The sequence below is a fragment of the Musa acuminata genome, chromosome BXJ2-2, assembly GCF_036884655.1.
Source record: "Musa acuminata AAA Group cultivar baxijiao chromosome BXJ2-2, Cavendish_Baxijiao_AAA, whole genome shotgun sequence".
In the NCBI taxonomy this organism is placed as follows: domain Eukaryota; kingdom Viridiplantae; phylum Streptophyta; class Magnoliopsida; order Zingiberales; family Musaceae; genus Musa; species Musa acuminata.
Genome location: NC_088339.1, coordinates 27,432,674 through 27,449,791, shown reverse-complemented (window position 1 = coordinate 27,449,791; position 17,118 = coordinate 27,432,674). Strand labels below are relative to the sequence as shown.

Here is a 17,118-nt window from a genome sequence, read left to right as displayed (position 1 = left end):
GACCAAGGGGTGGACCTGGCCATTCGACTCGTTGCCGAGGGGCAGCGTCTACGACGCGGATCACGACGAGCGGGAGGAGATGTCTCACAATCGCGCGGCTTGTGCAGCGCCCCTCGGGAGCGATAGCTTTGTCCCCTCCCCATAGTGAGGCCGCCGCCTCCATAGAGGCAGGAACGAGTGCCTCCATCGCCTCTTCGCTGCCCGCCTCCGCTCTACCCTTTTGTTCCCATTGCGACGGGGAGGGGAGAAGAAGAGAAGCCGACGAGCGATGGGGAAGGGATGTGGGGGATGAGGTTACGATCGACGCCGCTCGCGATGACGACCGTCGGATGCAGCTGGTGAAGGACGGAGGGTATTTTCGTTAAATTGATAAAAAATTTAAAAATCAAAAACACTTTCATTGGTTTAATTGAGAGGGGCGATGGGACCCTCTCCCATTTGGATTTTTTGTTTTCCTATGGGTCCCAGTGTGATGAGGGTCACCCACTGTTGGAATGACACGTGTACGATGGTCAGTGTTCAGATGTTGACTTTGGAGCGTCAGTCATGACAAGCACGGAAGTGAGCAAGAAAGAAGGCTGATAGAACTCAGTGAGATGAAATGAGTTGGGAACAGTCACATCACTTATCGTGGAACGATGTAGCTTTTGGTTTTTTTCCCGAAAACAAATTATATTAGCTCATAAAGCGAAAACAATCAGACGCATAAAAGATATCTCAAAGCGGGCATTTTGGGAAACCTAATCACTCTGGTCTCACTGACAAATTCTCTCTTTTCTCCTCCTGTTGCCATGAAACAGAGAGCTCGAAGTGAAAAAGGGAAAAGGGGGAGAGAGAGAGAGAGAGAGAGTGACAGCAGCGAGAGAGAAAGATTTTGGGCATCGCAGTTGCATCAGCAGCGGCCTGCAAACTCCATCTTCCCTCATAAAGTCAATCCAACTCCTCTTTTTCTCTCACCAATCCATCACACACATGCTGATTTCTGTTATAGATTTCTTTTGGTCAGGACAAGCTGCTATCATACTTTTGCCCCCACCAATCCTTCATCTCATGCTTCTCTTTCTTCTTTGTCTACCTCGCTGAACTCTCAAGACCAAACAATGGTGGCAAGAGGAATAGGAATTTACACTGTTACATTCCATATACAAACCAATACTGGAGACCTTCACAATGGTTCAATAATGTCAATAAGGAAAAGAGAAAGAGAAAAGATTGAGATGTAGAGACAGTGAGGATCGTCTTCAGACTCCCCTGGTTTCAGCAAATTCAATGTACAGGCCATGTACACATTTCACCTCATCTCTCTGTCTCTACTTCTCTCTCTCTCTTATGGACTCTTCTTTACCCTTGGTGAATGCTGTCTGTGCCTTCGTGCTGATTGCTGTCCCCGCCGTTGACCCTGAGAGGGTTCTTATTCCACAAACAAATCAACGAATAGCAATGGATGGATTGAGGAGATGATATGTGTCGACGTCGTCGTCATCGATCAACTGTTTGATGTCGAGCATGCAACACGCTATAGTAGTTCTGATGCTTGCAGTGGTGGTTAAGGTAGAAGATCAAGAGCTTTCGGTATACCAAATCTATTGAGCTATTGCCAAGTAGGAGCCCGCAGTGGCCGTGGACGTGTTTCCTCCGCTGCCGGCGCTCACGTTCTGCCTCTGGAACTGTATCTTGTACTGCATTTTCCCGTCCTCATCATCGTCATCGTCGTCCTCCTCTTCTTTGTCCATGTTGTCGCTGTCAGCTTCATTTAACTTATCGTAGTCATTGAACGCAGCTTGCTGTTGCCCCATCGGCTCCTTCGCAATGACTACTGTCTTCAATGCGGCATCAATCCACCACGTTATGATATCTCCAGCAAAGATGCAAAGGTTCGTAGGGAGCGATAAAGGTGGAGTGGCGCTTACCTTCTTCAACCCTTCGTCGAAGAAGCTCGATGGAAGTCCTCCATTGCCAGTTTGTGCCTGTATGGCATTTGAACCGCCGCCACCCTCAGAATTCCCATCGCATCCACTGTTATTGCTGCAGTTCTTCTCGTTCTTGCTTTCGGCCTCTGCGGGAGGTTGATGAAGAGGGGGCGTTGATGACAGATTCATTGGTGCGCCACTCTGCTGTTGATTGGAAGCGGGATTGACTTCTTGGCCTTCCTGACGTTGAGTGCCCACGTTGCTGCCACTGCCGAGGAGCCTGTTGCGGTAGAGGGCATCCAATTGGTGGAAGTAAGGGCAGGTCTTGGAGTCATCGGGTCGATGCTTGTTGCTGTCCTTCACCTTCTTGAAGTACTTGTTGATGTTCTCCCACTTCTCCTTACACCGCTTGGCGCTCCGGTTATAGCCGAGGCGCTGCATTCCGGCTGAGATCTCCTCCCACAGTGGTCCCTTCGGTCCAGCCTCATGGTACTTCGAGTCGAGACCGCTCCGGAGGTTGATCAAAGCATGCACCTCCGTCTTTGGCCACCGCGAGGACGACGACATGGGCTCCAGGTTTGCGCCATCCTCTGCATCCTGAGGCTCCGTATTGGGGACGAGCTCTGTCCCCGATGATGACTGATGCCGTGCCATCTCGGTGATGTGGTGGTCACTCTGAACCACATGCTGCTTCGAGGGTGATTGTACCGAAGCGGGCGGTCTCTGCTGCTGCTGCTGCTGCGTCGTCGGCGGCGGCGGTGGAGGCTGTGGCTTTCGTGGAGGTGCGGCTGATTGTGGCGGCGGTGCATGCGACACAGGGGTAGCAGGCATGGTGGGCATCGGGATCGTCTGGCCGCTTAGCTTCTGAAGGTAGGAGATTATGGCGGTGTCTCTGGACGCGGCCATGGCCCGCTCCTGAGCCAAGAGCTCCTGCTCACGGTTGAGCCGCGTCATCTCCTGCCGCCGCCACGCCTCGTCTCGGATCATCCTGTCCTGCTCTCTCTTCTCTATGGCATCCAAGAACCGCTGCTGCATCGCCTCCTGCCGCTCCATCACTTGCTTCATCAGCCGATCGAAGAATGCCATCATCTTCCTGCTACTTCCCGAGTCTCCGCCGCCGCGCTTCCGCTTCCTCCCTTCCTGGCTCTCCCCGGCCTCTTCGGTCTCCTCGTCGTCGGACTCGGACGACGCAGAAGACGAAGAATTCGACGAGAAGCTGATACCTACGGCGGCGGAGCTGGAGATTCCATGCGGGCCAAGGGGAGGGGTTGGCTGCGGGACGACCGCCCTAGTGGGCACCGTAAGCGTCGATGGGGCTACGGCAGAGATAGGCAGAGCTCTGCTGGCGGGTGGGCCCGCCATGCCAGTGGCGCCTCCTCCGCCACCACTGCTGCCGCCGTGGAGAGCTTCGAGCTGGCTGAAGAAGCGGTAGCTCTTGCCGTCCTGGCGACCGGCGCGGCCGTCCTTGGTGCGCTTGTAGTACTTGTGCACGTTCTCGAACTTCTCCTTGCACTTCTTGGCACTCCTCTTGTAGCCCAGCTCCGCCAGCTTCCTGTAGACAAGGCAGCAGCAATTATGCAACGGCGCGGAAGATGAGGATAAAAGAGTCAGGACGCAAAGAGAGGACGGCAGCAGCAACAACAACACAAAGCAAGAAAAATGAGACGGTCATGATTGCATTAAGACCTCAACCCGCACCCACGGACTCGAACTCCCCTAAAGAAGCTGGTGATGACGAGGGAGAAAGCAAGAAGTTGAAAGCAATAAGTCGTCCACGAGGGATGCAAGATTTAGCATCTGGGAATCTTAAACAGCGATCTAAAGATATAATTTGGTGAATAAGGATTGGTTGGGATCTGAAAAATGGAATGATGTAGGAAAGAGATAGGATGACGCACTGGGAAACGAGGGGTAGAGATCTGAGGGGCTCGAAGAAGAGAGGAGAGGACTTGTTCCTTCCCCCCAAAAAGGGGAGTTCAGCGGCTGCAACCATTGCAGCAGTGGAGTCCGTGGTACGAACCCCACGCCAGATAGTTACTTGGTCTCTAACGAAGAAGAAAAGGAATCTCGCTGATGCTGGTGGCGAGGTCAATTCCCAAGGAAACCGTTAGACGTTTCAATGGTTGCATCAGAGATCGGTGATGGTGTTGGCAAGCCGGAGCGACGTTACCTGGAGACCTCCTCCCAAAGCGGTCCCTTGAGGGTGGCGTCCCGGAAGGCGGAGTCCATGTCGGAGCGGATCTGCAGCAGGGCGAGCGTCTCCTGGCGCGGCCACCGGTTTCCGGTCGCGCCACTGCCGCCTCTCTCGCCCCCCTCGCCATCGTCCTCCGGAAAGTTGCCTCCTGCGGCGCCGGGAGCTAGTTCGTCGAAATTCGCCGCCGGGGGGCGGCTTCTTAAGGGCGACGGCGCCTCGGCCAGCGGCGGATCTTGGAGCGGCTCGGGACCGGGAATTCCAAGCAGGTGTGCTCGGGAGGCGGGCGGCTCGGGCGAGAACGGGGTCATTTCGGAGGGCGGCACTCCGTATCTGGACCCTCCTTGCTGCTGCATGCCTTTGGATCTACTCTCCTCTCTCCTCTCGACCTTCCTCAACACTTTGGAGCAGTGACAAATCTGCTAGCTGTTATGATTCCACTTTCTATTACCACAGCTTGTAACCTCAGGGTTGGACTGAATTCTCTCCTTCCTCTCTCTCTCTCTCTCTCTCTCTCTCTCTCTCTCTCTCTCGCTCGGTCACCTCAGTCAGAAGAAAGAGAGGAGGAAAACGGGAGATGGGGCAGTCGGAGAACTGGCAAAGGGTTCAGTCCATGGAGGGGTGAAGATGAAAGGAGGAAACACAACAGGAGAGAAAGCAAAAAGACTTCCTGTGTTAAGACAATTAGCAATTCAGCAAATTATGAAGACGATAGGGTGAAGCCGAGAGGTTAGAAGGTGGAGATAGGGAGAGAAAGATCCATGAAGACCCAGAAGAGCAGAAGAGCGAGAGAGAGAGAGAGAGATGTACAGTGGGTTCGAGGGAGAAAGATAGGGGTTGCAGATGATGATGATGCTGATGTGTGAGAGAGAAGAGATGGCAAACGATGGAACAAACCAGATGCTGCGCTGTCAGGGGGGGTCTTACCTTGTGCCTAATAATAGTTGAAGTCCAAAGGACAGAGATGAGAGAGAAGACATGCAATATGGATGTGTCTGAGAGAGAGAGAGAGAGAGCTGTGCAAGAAAGAGCAGCGCTGTAATAGAAGCCCAGTAATCTTTCACCGTCAGTATGGAATATGATATCGAGTGAATCCAACCCTCGCTCACATGTCCTGTCCCCACCTGGGCCTACATGGTAACATCATGCATGCAAGTTCCCCTTCCCCTTCCCCCACAAGTCATAATATTACCCCAAGAACACCATCTCAAACCCAAGTTTCACTGTAGCTTCTTGGACTGCAGTGAGACACTAATGAACAACTGGTTGCCCGATGGCCCAGCTTCGAAAGGAAAGCTTATTGAGATCATACGTAACACAGGCGTAAAAGGAGGAAAAAGAGGAGGAGGAGGAGAGGAAGGGGGAGACAATAACACAGTGCAACAGCTGTTGCTGTGGGCCTCCTCGCTGTGGAGGATTAGGGTTAGAACGTGCCCGGCGATTATTGCGGATCCCACACAAAATGAACCCACAACATGCCATGTTACACCACTCTGTAAGCCATGTAATTAATGGCACCCTTCTCCTTCATGCCAAAAGCTTGTAGCGTCCGAATAATTCCTATCCCCTCTGCATGTTTGAGGAAAAAAGTGTGACTATCTTAAGTAGGAATCGGAACACATTACTGCTAAAAAGCTTCAGAAAAATAAAAAAAGAAGAAAAGATGGGTGATGGATTTATCCCATGTTACGTGGGAGATGTGACCTGTGTTTGTTTTCTGTGGATGGTGGGGCGAGGGCTGAGTTATTAGGGTGGGACCCGCGGCCCCCCGAGGTGCTCCCATCCCTGATCCGGTCAAGTAATAATGGAGCCTTCTCCTTCATCTCCTCCTCCATTTACTGTCGCTGTCGCGATTCATTTCGGATGTGTCTTCTACTTGTGCTCTGTTCTTTTCTTCCCCTGAAGCGTTTCTTTCGCTGTCCATTTGATGATTAAGGAGGAGTCATCCCCAACGCTTACGGCATCTCAATTGGATTAACAACACTCAAATCTTCAAAGGATAAAACCGTGTTGAATCCACGCCGTCGCAGATAATTCTTGGTGGCTCAGCTCGCTCGGTGACGATGAATGATAGGCCTTCCTCATTCCACACGTCGGACCAAGCTTGAACCACCCCAGACGGTCAAATACATCTCGAGGCAATGGCCCTCACGCAATGGCAAACCACTACTGTTACGGCATCCAACACATCATGCGCATGAATCCTCCTTGCTTGTTAGGTTTGGCACCCAACTGTTCTCCTCCCTCCCTGTTCCCTCCTCCATTGGCCTGACCATGTGGGAAGCTCAACAACAAGTTGTGGACACACCGCACAGCATGGCATTGCTTCGGGATTTGTTCTTCCTTGCAGTAAAAGCATCTAAAACATGCAACCATCAAGCGACCACGACAATTTCTTCCTCCTCTGTGCACACAAACGGGAGCTTCACGGTGATCATGCATCTTGCGCTTTCTCTCTCCTTTGATAGCTTGGTGATGAGGTTTTCAGCTACGCTCATCCAATCTAGAATTGATGTCTTCCATCTAAGAAAAAGGCGAAGATGGTAGGGAACAAAACAGACTTGCCTTTTCTAAACCATTAATGTGTGTTTGTGCGTGTGTGTGTGTGTGTGTGTGTGTGTGTGTGTGAGAGAGAGAGAGAGAGAGAGAGAGAGGTCTTAAACCTCTCTCAGTATGACAGCACAGTAGCGAGTTATTGGGTGGGTATTCTTGTGACGTTTGTCATACATAATCCTTGAGGCCATGCCTCTGTTTGGACCAATACATGAATTATCTGCATTCTCATCTGCAATCATGGAAGGGAATAGTAGCTCAACTATTAGTGAGCAATGGCACCAGTGAGAGTTGGATCCAGTTACATACGATGCATTCCGACAGTCCTTGGCCTTCTCTTGTGGTTGTGGTTTCACTTTCATGTGTCCCAATGAATGGGAGCCTTGCATTTCCATGAAGCAGAAACATCCATTCCTAAAACCTTTGGACTCAAACTCAAGACAGGACGTGAAGTCTTCGCCTGCTTCTTCTCCGGTAAATTCATCGTCCTACAACAGAACCAGTCTCGGCAACACTACCATTGGCTACAATTACAGACGGCTCTTTTTGTCTGAACACCAAGGAAAATGGAGAGGATAGTTTGTCGCAGATTTATGATCGCCATGGTCCACAGGCATGCCGATGCAGCTCCTCCGTAGTAGAAAGGCATGAGGAAGGCAACTGCGACCTTAATGAAAGCTGCAACTTGTAGGTCAACAAGCAAAGGCCACGAGGTCCGGACCATTGAACGAGATGAAGGAGAGGTCGTACAGCAGCCGAAGCTTATTATGATGGTACTCCAAAGGGAACTTCGAACCTCACTCGTGTGGTCTTAGTGTGGGACTGACGCGGTAGTTGATACTTTGCACTTGCAGACACCGAGCTACTGTCTTCTCAACTCAGCAGTCGAGGTGATCATTGCTTGAAATCAATGGATCTTTACAGGTCCATGTTTAGAAGGGAATAACGAGCGACCAATCAAGAAGAAGACGTGATCCACCTGATAATTGAGCTGAATCCGATCTCCGATCGGCTCAACCTAACAGGATAGTTGGATCAGATTTCTTGATAAGCAAGTTGATTAGCTTTGCACAACCACGTACGATAAATCTAAGATCAAAGTCTCTGCTCTTCCTGAAAACGAGGATATATTTGGGGTCCTTTCGCTCCCTTTTCTGCTCACTGTAGCAAAAGCCTTGCTGATGGCATCGTTGTGATCTCATATGCCATATGCAATGTCACTCATCAATAGGATGACGGCCACAACTACCGCATGATAATAAGAGGAACAGAAGAAGATGCCGGAGGGTTTGAGTGGGCAAGCACTTGTTCCTTTTCCAGGACGCGCAGCTGCCCTCTCTCTGGGTTTGGTCTCTCCATTCTCATCAGCTGCAGACGTCCACATCCAACTAAACTGTGGGTGGAAGCCTGCTCCGAGCCATGGACCAAGCAAGGGATGTCGATCACCCAAAAAGGAGAGAGAAAAAGAGGCCGGGGGGGGAGGGGTAAGGGAAAGAGGCTTTCATGAGGTCGCGTGGTCTTTATCCCAAACCCTTAGCTCTATATATTTTTGATCCTCTTCCCCATCACCTATTGTTCAGACCTTCCCCTTCTCCTTTTCTCTCAGGCTGAGTGAAGCCATGTCTAAACAGGAAGCTTTTCCTTTGAGGGGAATGTTGTCTGGTTCGGGACAACTGTGGAAGAGACCTCGGACCAGGCTTCATTCCCCCCAATCGCAGCTTCCATCTCCACCAACTCAGTGGTAATGTGTATTCCTATCTCAGATCTGGTTTTGAGTCCCTCTTTGCTTCTTGGTCAGGTTGTGATTTACTTCTCCCTCTCTCTCTCTCTCTCTCTCTCTCTCTCTCTCTCTCTCACACACACACACACACACACACACAAACACACGAGGATTTACTACACCTCCTCACCAAATGGTAACAGCAGGTCAATTAATGGAACCAACAGGTGGTGCAGCAGATTGGTGTAATGATGTGGTTTGACTAGCTCTCTTCCCATTGCCTTCTTTTTGTTTCCTTTTACTTCTTTTTTCTCCCCTCCCCCTTCCTCTGACAGCAGTCTAAAAAGTTTGCACTCATTAGCCTATGATCACCTGCTGGAAGATTGTCTTTCTTTTAATCCCAAGATCTTTATTATGTGAATTCAAAGAATACCACATGTTCTTGACTTCATCTTGTTTTCTTATGAACTCAACATGAGACATATTAAAGCGTTTCTTTCCCTTGCCGAAAACTATTTATTTAGATTAATTTGAAGTGGCTTATATTGCTTACATTGTCTATGAAATCATTCTTTAGACATACAGTCATGTGGAGAGCTCATATTGCTCTTGTTCTTCAGAAGCTTTTAGATTAATCTTGAAGAGGAAGCAGTAAGAGTAGTTCTCCTTAGTTTCATGATGAGCATCTTGCTAGTGTAGATGAAAAACCAAGAAGTGAGTTAATTGTTCGTCATTATTTAGTACAAATGAATGCCTTAGAACATTGATGCAACTACTTGTCTAAGAATCAAAGTTGTTCCATTGATCAATATATCATGAAGACATGTTTTTATGGTACAATCTGTTGCTGCACATCCTATCATTTTACTGTAATCTTGTCAAGTTCTACTCATATTTGGATATTACATGTCAGACGTCATTCATATTTGAGAAACATAAATCAACACTAACCTCTCATCCTTCATTAGTCTCTCTTTCTCTTTATATAAAGAGAAAGGTGTATGAAAAGGTGTATGAACCTTTAAATAGATATATGACTTTTGATCTCTAGAATGTGTCACCCAATCCCTATATATGTAGAAAATTATAATGATGTAATGCTTTATAATTAAAGATCATCTTTATTTCGCTTACCAAACTCCCATCTCTCCTCTCTTCATCTCTTTAATCCTATATGTATACATATATATAAGTTTACTTGACGATGGATTTTGATTACAGATTCGATGACATTGGCTTATTGTTTTCTAGTTGCTTGCTTTGCACTGTTATCACTTCAAATTAATGCTCTCTCTCTCTCACTCTCACTCTCTCTCTCTCTCTTATATATATATCACTCTACTTCTCAAAGACAGAAGAACACCATTGCACAAACCAGTAAAGCTTGGAGAAAAACGCCATAAAAAAGAGAGTTATAAAGTCGAATGGTTTAAGTACAGAAGATGAGAAGTAGAAGAGCCTTAATGGTGTCCTTTGTTCTTCGAACGACCACCTTCTTGTGTGCTTATCATTAGTACTAAGTACATGAATGAACAGCAGGGGTTTTGAGGACCAACTCTCGGTGACCGACTGTAAGGCATTTTGTCTCTTCCCACTAGTTGGTGGGATAGGGAGAGTGATGGATGCCTTGTGAGCTTGGGGAAGACGAGCTTTATTTTGGGTTTCTTTCACGAGGAAGTCTCGTCGCCACAACTTTTTGTGAATAGGAGCATGGAATGGTACAGAGAACGAGTGGTGCTGTGAGAGACTTGTCTTGGCTTTCCTCTTTTTCCCTTGTCCTGCTGCCCTATCACACAAACTCCCTTGTCCTCTTTTTCCATCCACCTGCATTAGCACCATTGCGTCCTCTTATGAGCTTCCTTGCCCTCTTCTTTTATGTCCTCTTTCATATATATATATATATATATATATATATATATATATATATATATATATATATATATATATATGTTTCTCAATAAAAACTATTTTTACTTTTTTTTTCATGTTTTTCAATTGGTGGCCTCTTTTTGTTATATTTTTAAAAATAATTCAACAATAGATAACAGTAACTCATGTTTTTTGGTAGATCAATCTATAGGGTGAATCGATCCGATTTGATTGTTATAAAAGTACTGTAATTGCTATAAAATTCTTCTTATTTTATTGTTATTGTTATTGTTCCTAAAGGAATAAAGATAGTAATTTGAAATCATATACTTTATATATGAGATGATTATTATTGAGGGGTTTAAGTTAATTTACCTCAATTATAATATTTTGATGAAAGTATCAAAATACTGTCATCAAGAACAGAAAGACATTTATTTGTATGAAAATAATTTACTAGCCAATATTGGTTAGTTGACTATTAGTATAAACTCACATCAATATATTGACTCATCCATTACTTCATAAATGTGACATTTGTTAGGTTTAAATCTTAAAGGGTGAATTATTCATAAAAAAACATTTTCTTTTCTTTTCTTTTAAACTCACAGAACACCTCAATTTCCTAACAAATGTCTCTCTTTTTTTTTATTAAAAAAAATCATGTTTATGACATAATTGATATTATTAAAAACCGAGGCGGTAAGCGAAAAAAAAGATTTTTTTTAAGGTAATATGTTCATTCTTAAAATACTATTGAATAGATGGATCGATAGAGGACTATAAGTCAACAAATTGAATCGGCCGGGTATGACTAAGTCCTTGGCGTTTGATTGGGTCAACCGTCCATCTGCAGACATTGCTTGTCATCCTATTGAAAGCAATTCAATATCATGTTTCATAAATAGAGAAGGAAAAAAAGAGAGAGTTATTTATCCTAATTTGGGTCAAGCGGTTTAATGATGACACGTGACTTGAATAAGTGTGGTGGTTCCCACATTGGTTTCATCGAAAGATGGCCCACTCGAATTGAATCATCATCACCATCTTTTACTTGTTCATCAAACAAATATTGGTCTGCATGATTTGATCCATCAAAATCTTATCCTAATCTTATATTATGCTCATGCTATTATTATGTGACTTGAGAGAAAATTATTTTGTGTGTGAATGAGTTGCATTAATTATTTTTCTTGGATTGATTTGACTTTTCTTCACCTCCTAATTATTACATGGTTGAAGGAGCAAATCTCACAAATAGAGAGAGAGAGAGAGAGAAAGAGAGAGAGAGAGACATCCCCTTTCAAGATTATATGCACTTCACATGACATCAACACATGTTTCTCTCTCTCTCTCTCTCTCTCTCCTTTAACATAAAATATATATATAATTAAAACCCATCGTTTCTAGACTTCACCCACGCCATCATCACTAATTATTTCCTCTCTCTTTCTACTGTTCTTTCATATATTATGATATATAATTATAATTATTGAAAGTATACATTATATATATAATATATAATATGTACGATATTAGATATATGTGTGTATCGAGAGTAGAGCAGTTGGGACTGGTGGTTGAAAGAGGCGGCGGAGGGTCACCGGAGAGGGAGAGGGAGAGGGAGAGGGGCGGAGGCGAGCGATCGATGTGGGTTTGGGTCTGGGCGGGGTACGGCGGGAGAGTATGGATCTGGGCTGCCGACGGTGGCGGGTGGTGGCATGAGGTCCTAGCGGTCGGCGTGACGGCCATGGCCGGACTCGCCTTGGCCGCCACTTTCGGCGTCTCTCGGTAGGTAGACAGCCTTAGGCGCCGCCCCCTTTCCGTTCCCTTCCCAGAAGCACAGGAGAGAGAGAGGAGAGAGAGAGAGAGAGAGATCTTGTAGATGAGCGCCATCCGACGATCCCATACTTCTTCGTCCTCACCGAGTTCGTCGTCGTGGATCCATTTGAGATCGCTGCTCATCGTGGCCTCCTCAACCGCTCCGGATCGGTGAGGACGCTTCTGTTTTCCCTGCTGGTTTTTGTTTTGTGCCTAATTGCCTTAAATTTTCAGTAAAACCAAGAGAAGCAAAAGAGGAATAGGAGCCAAAATGTCCTTTTGCCAGTTAATTTCATTTAAGTTGTATTGTTTCTTTATAATTAGCTAGAAGAGTCTGATTACTTCAACTTCAAATTAGTTTTGTTCCTGTACATGACATTTACTGTTTTGTTTTCTTTTCCTTTTTCAGTTTTTGATCACTGATTAATGATTACAGTACGTTGTACACACTGATTGACGCCTCATTCCTTTTCCAGCAGAGTTTAGGAAAGTAATTTTGGCCTCATCTGTTGGAATACAAAGTTTATGCAATTTCTAGTACCACTTACCGAGGCATTTGAAAGAAGGACAGCATCCCTTTCTCGTATCATGAGAAGGCTTGTTAAATCCTCCTCAAGTGAGTGCTAGTCATAACTAGAATCAACTTTATGACAAGGAACTCAACTCTGAGGCAGATGAAACTTCTTTCACTATCTATATCGGTTCTTCTCTGAAATCTCCTTGGTTATAAGCCTCTGTCGCTATCTGATATCCGACCTTGCAATTTTCCCTCTTTGTGATTAAATCATTTTAAAGATATGTTGAAATGTTCCTCTTTCGGAATAAGATCATCTCAAACAGTGTATTATCAAATTGCTATAACACAATAACAGCATTCCTTTCTTTTTTATACATGTGTTAGTACAGTCGTAGCCCGTACCATGCCGATGGTATGAACTGATCTTCCATTGGCTGGTGTGGGCCATTATGCAATGTGACAATTCTTAATTTTCGTTAGTGTCATGTACCAGCAAGTTTTCTTTCAATTGAACTTAATTCTTGTTTCTTCTTGAATTTTGTAGATATATCTTTGAAAGTTCTTAGATTGGCTGTTCTTTTGTCTATTTGAACGAGGTATTGGCATGAAATTCTCTAGTTTCATGACTTTGTCCTTTTAGGTAATGTACTTACCAGGATTTGATTTTAGCTCTCATGATACATGATACCGCACAGCTCTTTGTATCTCACAAACACGCACCTCCACACACGCAGATACAAGAAAAAGGCCACAACACAAGCATCCATGATGGATTTCTTCCACTCAATACTATGATAACAGCCAAGAAATTATTTTATTGCAATCAATTGCAATTATTGTGTTACATTGGGATGAGAAAGAGGTTTATGGTCTGCTTTCTGTTTCATATGGGGCACATGCCTTTCCAAGTGAGCATCAGCCATGCGTAGGTTCTAGTGAGAGAGAAGATGTCTATTTCAAGAACATCATGGTTTTCCTTCTACATTCACATTTGGTGGGTCCTGGTGCATCAAACTATTTAAACATCATAATAGTTTTCTTTCTGCATTCACCTTTTAATTGCAGTTTATCAACAGCACTGATGCCCTTTTTTTTCCGCTGTAGGTTCAGATATAGAGCACTATTTGAAATTAAGAAGGCTGATTTATTTGGACAAATTATATGGCATTTTGTGAACCTTTTCTGACCTGATCTTTGATTTGTAAGCAAACGAAATTTACTTAAAAGAAGGAACCCAAAGGTGTAGCTGGCTAGTTCTAGATCCTACTGCTAAATTTCTTTAAGTGATTGGTGAATGTCTGCTATGGGAAGCGAAGGTGTTGACCATGGCTTACAGTCATGTTTAATCCATGGCTTTTACATCTTAATCCTCTATTTGGCTGTTTTCTAAAACCCACCAAATCACCTTCATGTGTGAGTGGTAGTATCTTGACCATCTTATAATGCTATTTTCTTAAACTTCTTCATTCTTTAATGGTACCTGATTCCAGAGGCAACCTTAGATCACCATGGTCTCGAAGGAAAAGGAAACATGCACTTACTAGGCATCAATGGAACAATTTCTTTACATTAGATGGAAAGCTTCGCGATGGAGGGGAGAAATTTCTAAAGAAAGTCCGCAGATCAGTAAGCACTATCTTTTCTCTTTTTCTGATCACATTTTATTTGTCCGTTTTGACGTTGTTCCAGTAAAGTGACTGTTTTACATATGTGGTTTAGGGAATTGACCCAAGCATCAGGGCTGAAGTCTGGCCTTTCCTTCTTGGAGTGTGAGACTCTAAACCATCTTTTTCAAAATGTTTCTACATATTGCTTCTGAAACTGTTTTTTGCATGACAGAGGACAAGTCATATGTACTCCCTAATTTGCTCATTATTTGCACTAGGTTAGTTATTTCATATATGAACATTGCTACATAATCATCTTCTTGTAAACTTGTCAGAGGTAACCAAGTAATGTGGTTCATATCTTGATTTTGTATCTGAGCACAGAATTTGACATAGCTCTGGACATGCATGGCCACAACTACTGAACTTTTAGTACAAGTTGTCTCTCAATTTATTAGCACATCTTGTCATGTTGCTGATTTTACACTATCCATTTGCTTGGATTAATCTGATTCAACTAAGTAGTCACTTGAATTGTTCTATGGCATATTGTAGACTTCAAAGTGCGTGCAACATCAATATAACCAAGTTTGTAATTGACGAAAATGTAGGCTATTGTATGGTTTTAGCCAAGTTGATGCTGAGATTTGATATATGATTTACATAGAACAATCTCCATAAAATCCATGTTACAAAACTACATTTATCAGAATATAAGTTACCATCAATAACTTAGACTTAAAACATTTTGAGCCATGTGATTTTAGGGTTTCCAAGTTATTAATCAGTAGTTCCATCGAGCTCAGTCATGACACAAGCCTGCAATAAAATTTTCTGGTGTTTTTGTGAATGCTAATGGATTTATATATAAAAGCTGCATGAGTTGGTGGTGTTATGGTATAAAGGCAAAACTAAGTGTACCAAAGGGAAGTCATGATAATTTTGATTTCTTAATGTAATGTGTGATATTGAGGCATTTATAAATCATTAGTTGATATACCCACTTAAGGGCTAGATTAGTGTCATCTTTCTTATTGTGGATCTGATAGAATGCTTACATTGATTTTGACCTCATTATTTTGTTGTGCAGCTATGACTTGAAGAGCTCAAAGGCTGAAAGAAACGCCATTCATTCACAAAAGAGGTACTTGGGACTGTTTGCTCTTTTGCTCTCTATTTCCTTGATTTTAGCACATTGCAAGATAATGTTAATGAGTTTGGTGGAGAATTCTTTTTTCCAAGTGTTCATCTTGTCTTTATTGAGTCAAAGTTTGACTTGCATATGAATGTAAGGTGATCTATGATATCAAAGAAAAAAAAACACTTCATGTGCCAGCTTTAGAATTGGCTCATATATTGCTTTTTTGCACTTCTGTTACAGGAAAGAATATGAGAATTTAAGACGACAGTGTTGGCAATTGCTAAATCCCCACAATGATGGTGACAATGAGTGGAATGAAATTTTTGAAATGAGTTATACGGACAGTCCTAGTTTTGTTCAGGGATGTTATTCCCTTTGCACCGAAGAGATTCTAAGTTCCAGAGAATCCCTCTCCATTGAGCAAGAAAGCCCACTCAATGGAACTTTGGAGGAAACAGTGCATGAGGAAGCATCTTCCTCCAACTTGGTTCTACTGGAAGAAGATGACAAGAGCCCAATCACTAATGTGGACGCATCTGCAGATGTAACAGAATCATCTGACAGTGAATCAACTGATGAAGAACCTCCTGAATGCATTATGATGTCTTCCACTGCAGAAGGAGTTATTGAAACTGATCCTAAACTTACCAAGATTGCTTCAGTCTTGGGGAATATTACTAATTCTGATCAAACAGCTGAGGATTTCACAACATGGCAACGTATCATGCGGTTAGACGCGATCCGAGCTAATGGCGAGTGGATAGTCTACTCTCCAGCTCGAGCTGCGGTCTCCATGGACGAGGCTATCAAGTTTGCTGTCGCTGTTGGTTTGAAGGACTATGACCACTTGGAGCCGTGCAGAATCTTCCATGCTGCACGGCTGGTTGCCGTACTCGAGGCGTATGCACTGTATGATCCTGAAGTCGGATACTGCCAAGGAATGAGCGACCTTCTATCTCCGATACTCGCTGTCATGGAGGAGGATCATGAGGCTTTTTGGTGCTTTGTAGGGTTTATGAAGAAAGCCAGGCATAATTTCAGGCTTGATGAAGCAGGCATCCAGAGACAATTGAACATCGTCTCCAAGATCATCAAGTCCAAGGATCGCCACCTTTACAGGCACTTAGAGAAGCTTCAGGCTGAAGACTGCTTCTTCGTATACAGAATGGTGGTAGTTGTCTTCCGAAGAGAGCTCACCTTCGAGCAGTCTCTCTGCCTGTGGGAGGTGATGTGGGCGGATCAGGCGGCAATTCGAGCAGGCATTGGGAAGTCTGCATGGGGGAGGATTCGGCTACGTGCTCCGCCCACTGATGACCTGTTGCTCTATGCCATCGCCGCCTCGGTGCTGCAGAGGAGGAAGTTAATCATTCAGAGGTATAGCAGCATGGATGAAATAATGAGAGAGTGCAACAGCATGGCAGGGCAGCTGGATGTGTGGAAGCTTTTGGATGATGCCCATGACTTGGTGGTGACCCTTCATGACAAGATCCAATGACACTCCTTTCTCTTCTTTAGTACCATCTTCATAGTTTGGTCATTTGCACTGTTGTAATTGAACTCGACTGTGTATTTGCTTAGGAGAGGCATTAACAGTTGCTTCAACCAAGCAGACACAATGTGCCATCTTCGGCAAAAACAGCTAAATCCCCACATTGGAGTCACTCAAGTGGGATCATCATGTTGTGCTATCAATGATTCAATGAATTGATTTTGATGATTTAGACCATTTATCTGATGGATTGGCTGTGGTTTTTGACGAGAAACGAATACTTGACAGAATCGGATACGA

The 17,118-nt window shown here is 44.5% G+C and overlaps 2 protein-coding genes and 2 long non-coding RNA genes across 6 annotated transcripts; 3 read left to right on the top strand and 1 right to left on the bottom strand.

The window, feature by feature from the left end:
* Nucleotides 1–1,101: 1,101 nt before the first annotated feature.
* Nucleotides 1,102–5,064, bottom strand: LOC135605737 (trihelix transcription factor GTL1-like). 3 transcript variants are annotated; one of them, XM_065096162.1, is made up of 4 exons: nt 4,081–5,048; nt 1,911–3,462; nt 1,579–1,820; nt 1,102–1,490 (listed from the first exon to the last, which is right to left on the bottom strand). In XM_065096162.1, the coding sequence occupies exons 1-3, from the start codon at nt 4,455–4,457 to the stop codon at nt 1,584–1,586; spliced, it is 2,166 nt and encodes a 721-aa protein (XP_064952234.1). In that variant the 5' UTR covers nt 4,458–5,048; the 3' UTR covers nt 1,102–1,490; nt 1,579–1,583. The 3 variants fall into 3 exon arrangements, with proteins under 3 accessions (XP_064952234.1, XP_064952233.1, XP_064952235.1); XM_065096161.1 differs by having other exon boundaries at nt 1,102–1,820; nt 4,081–5,056; XM_065096163.1 differs by lacking the exon at nt 1,102–1,490 and having other exon boundaries at nt 1,685–1,816; nt 4,081–5,064.
* A 785-nt stretch (nt 5,065–5,849) lies between these two features.
* LOC135605736 (uncharacterized) lies at nt 5,850–8,551 on the top strand. Its single transcript, XR_010484539.1, has 2 exons — nt 5,850–7,427; nt 7,509–8,551. It is a non-coding gene; the product is annotated as an uncharacterized LOC135605736 (long non-coding RNA).
* Nucleotides 8,552–11,845: 3,294 nt separating this feature from the next.
* Nucleotides 11,846–17,050, top strand: LOC103975764 (rab GTPase-activating protein 22). Its single transcript, XM_009390842.3, has 5 exons — nt 11,846–12,235; nt 14,072–14,207; nt 14,301–14,350; nt 15,279–15,332; nt 15,570–17,050. Exons 1-5 carry the CDS (start codon nt 12,129–12,131, stop codon nt 16,822–16,824), a joined length of 1,602 nt encoding a protein of 533 aa, XP_009389117.2. The 5' UTR covers nt 11,846–12,128; the 3' UTR covers nt 16,825–17,050.
* On the top strand, nt 12,242–13,679 carry LOC135605735 (uncharacterized). The gene is made up of 3 exons (XR_010484538.1): nt 12,242–12,680; nt 13,126–13,221; nt 13,316–13,679. It is a non-coding gene; the product is annotated as an uncharacterized LOC135605735 (long non-coding RNA).
* Nucleotides 17,051–17,118: the final 68 nt, after the last annotated feature.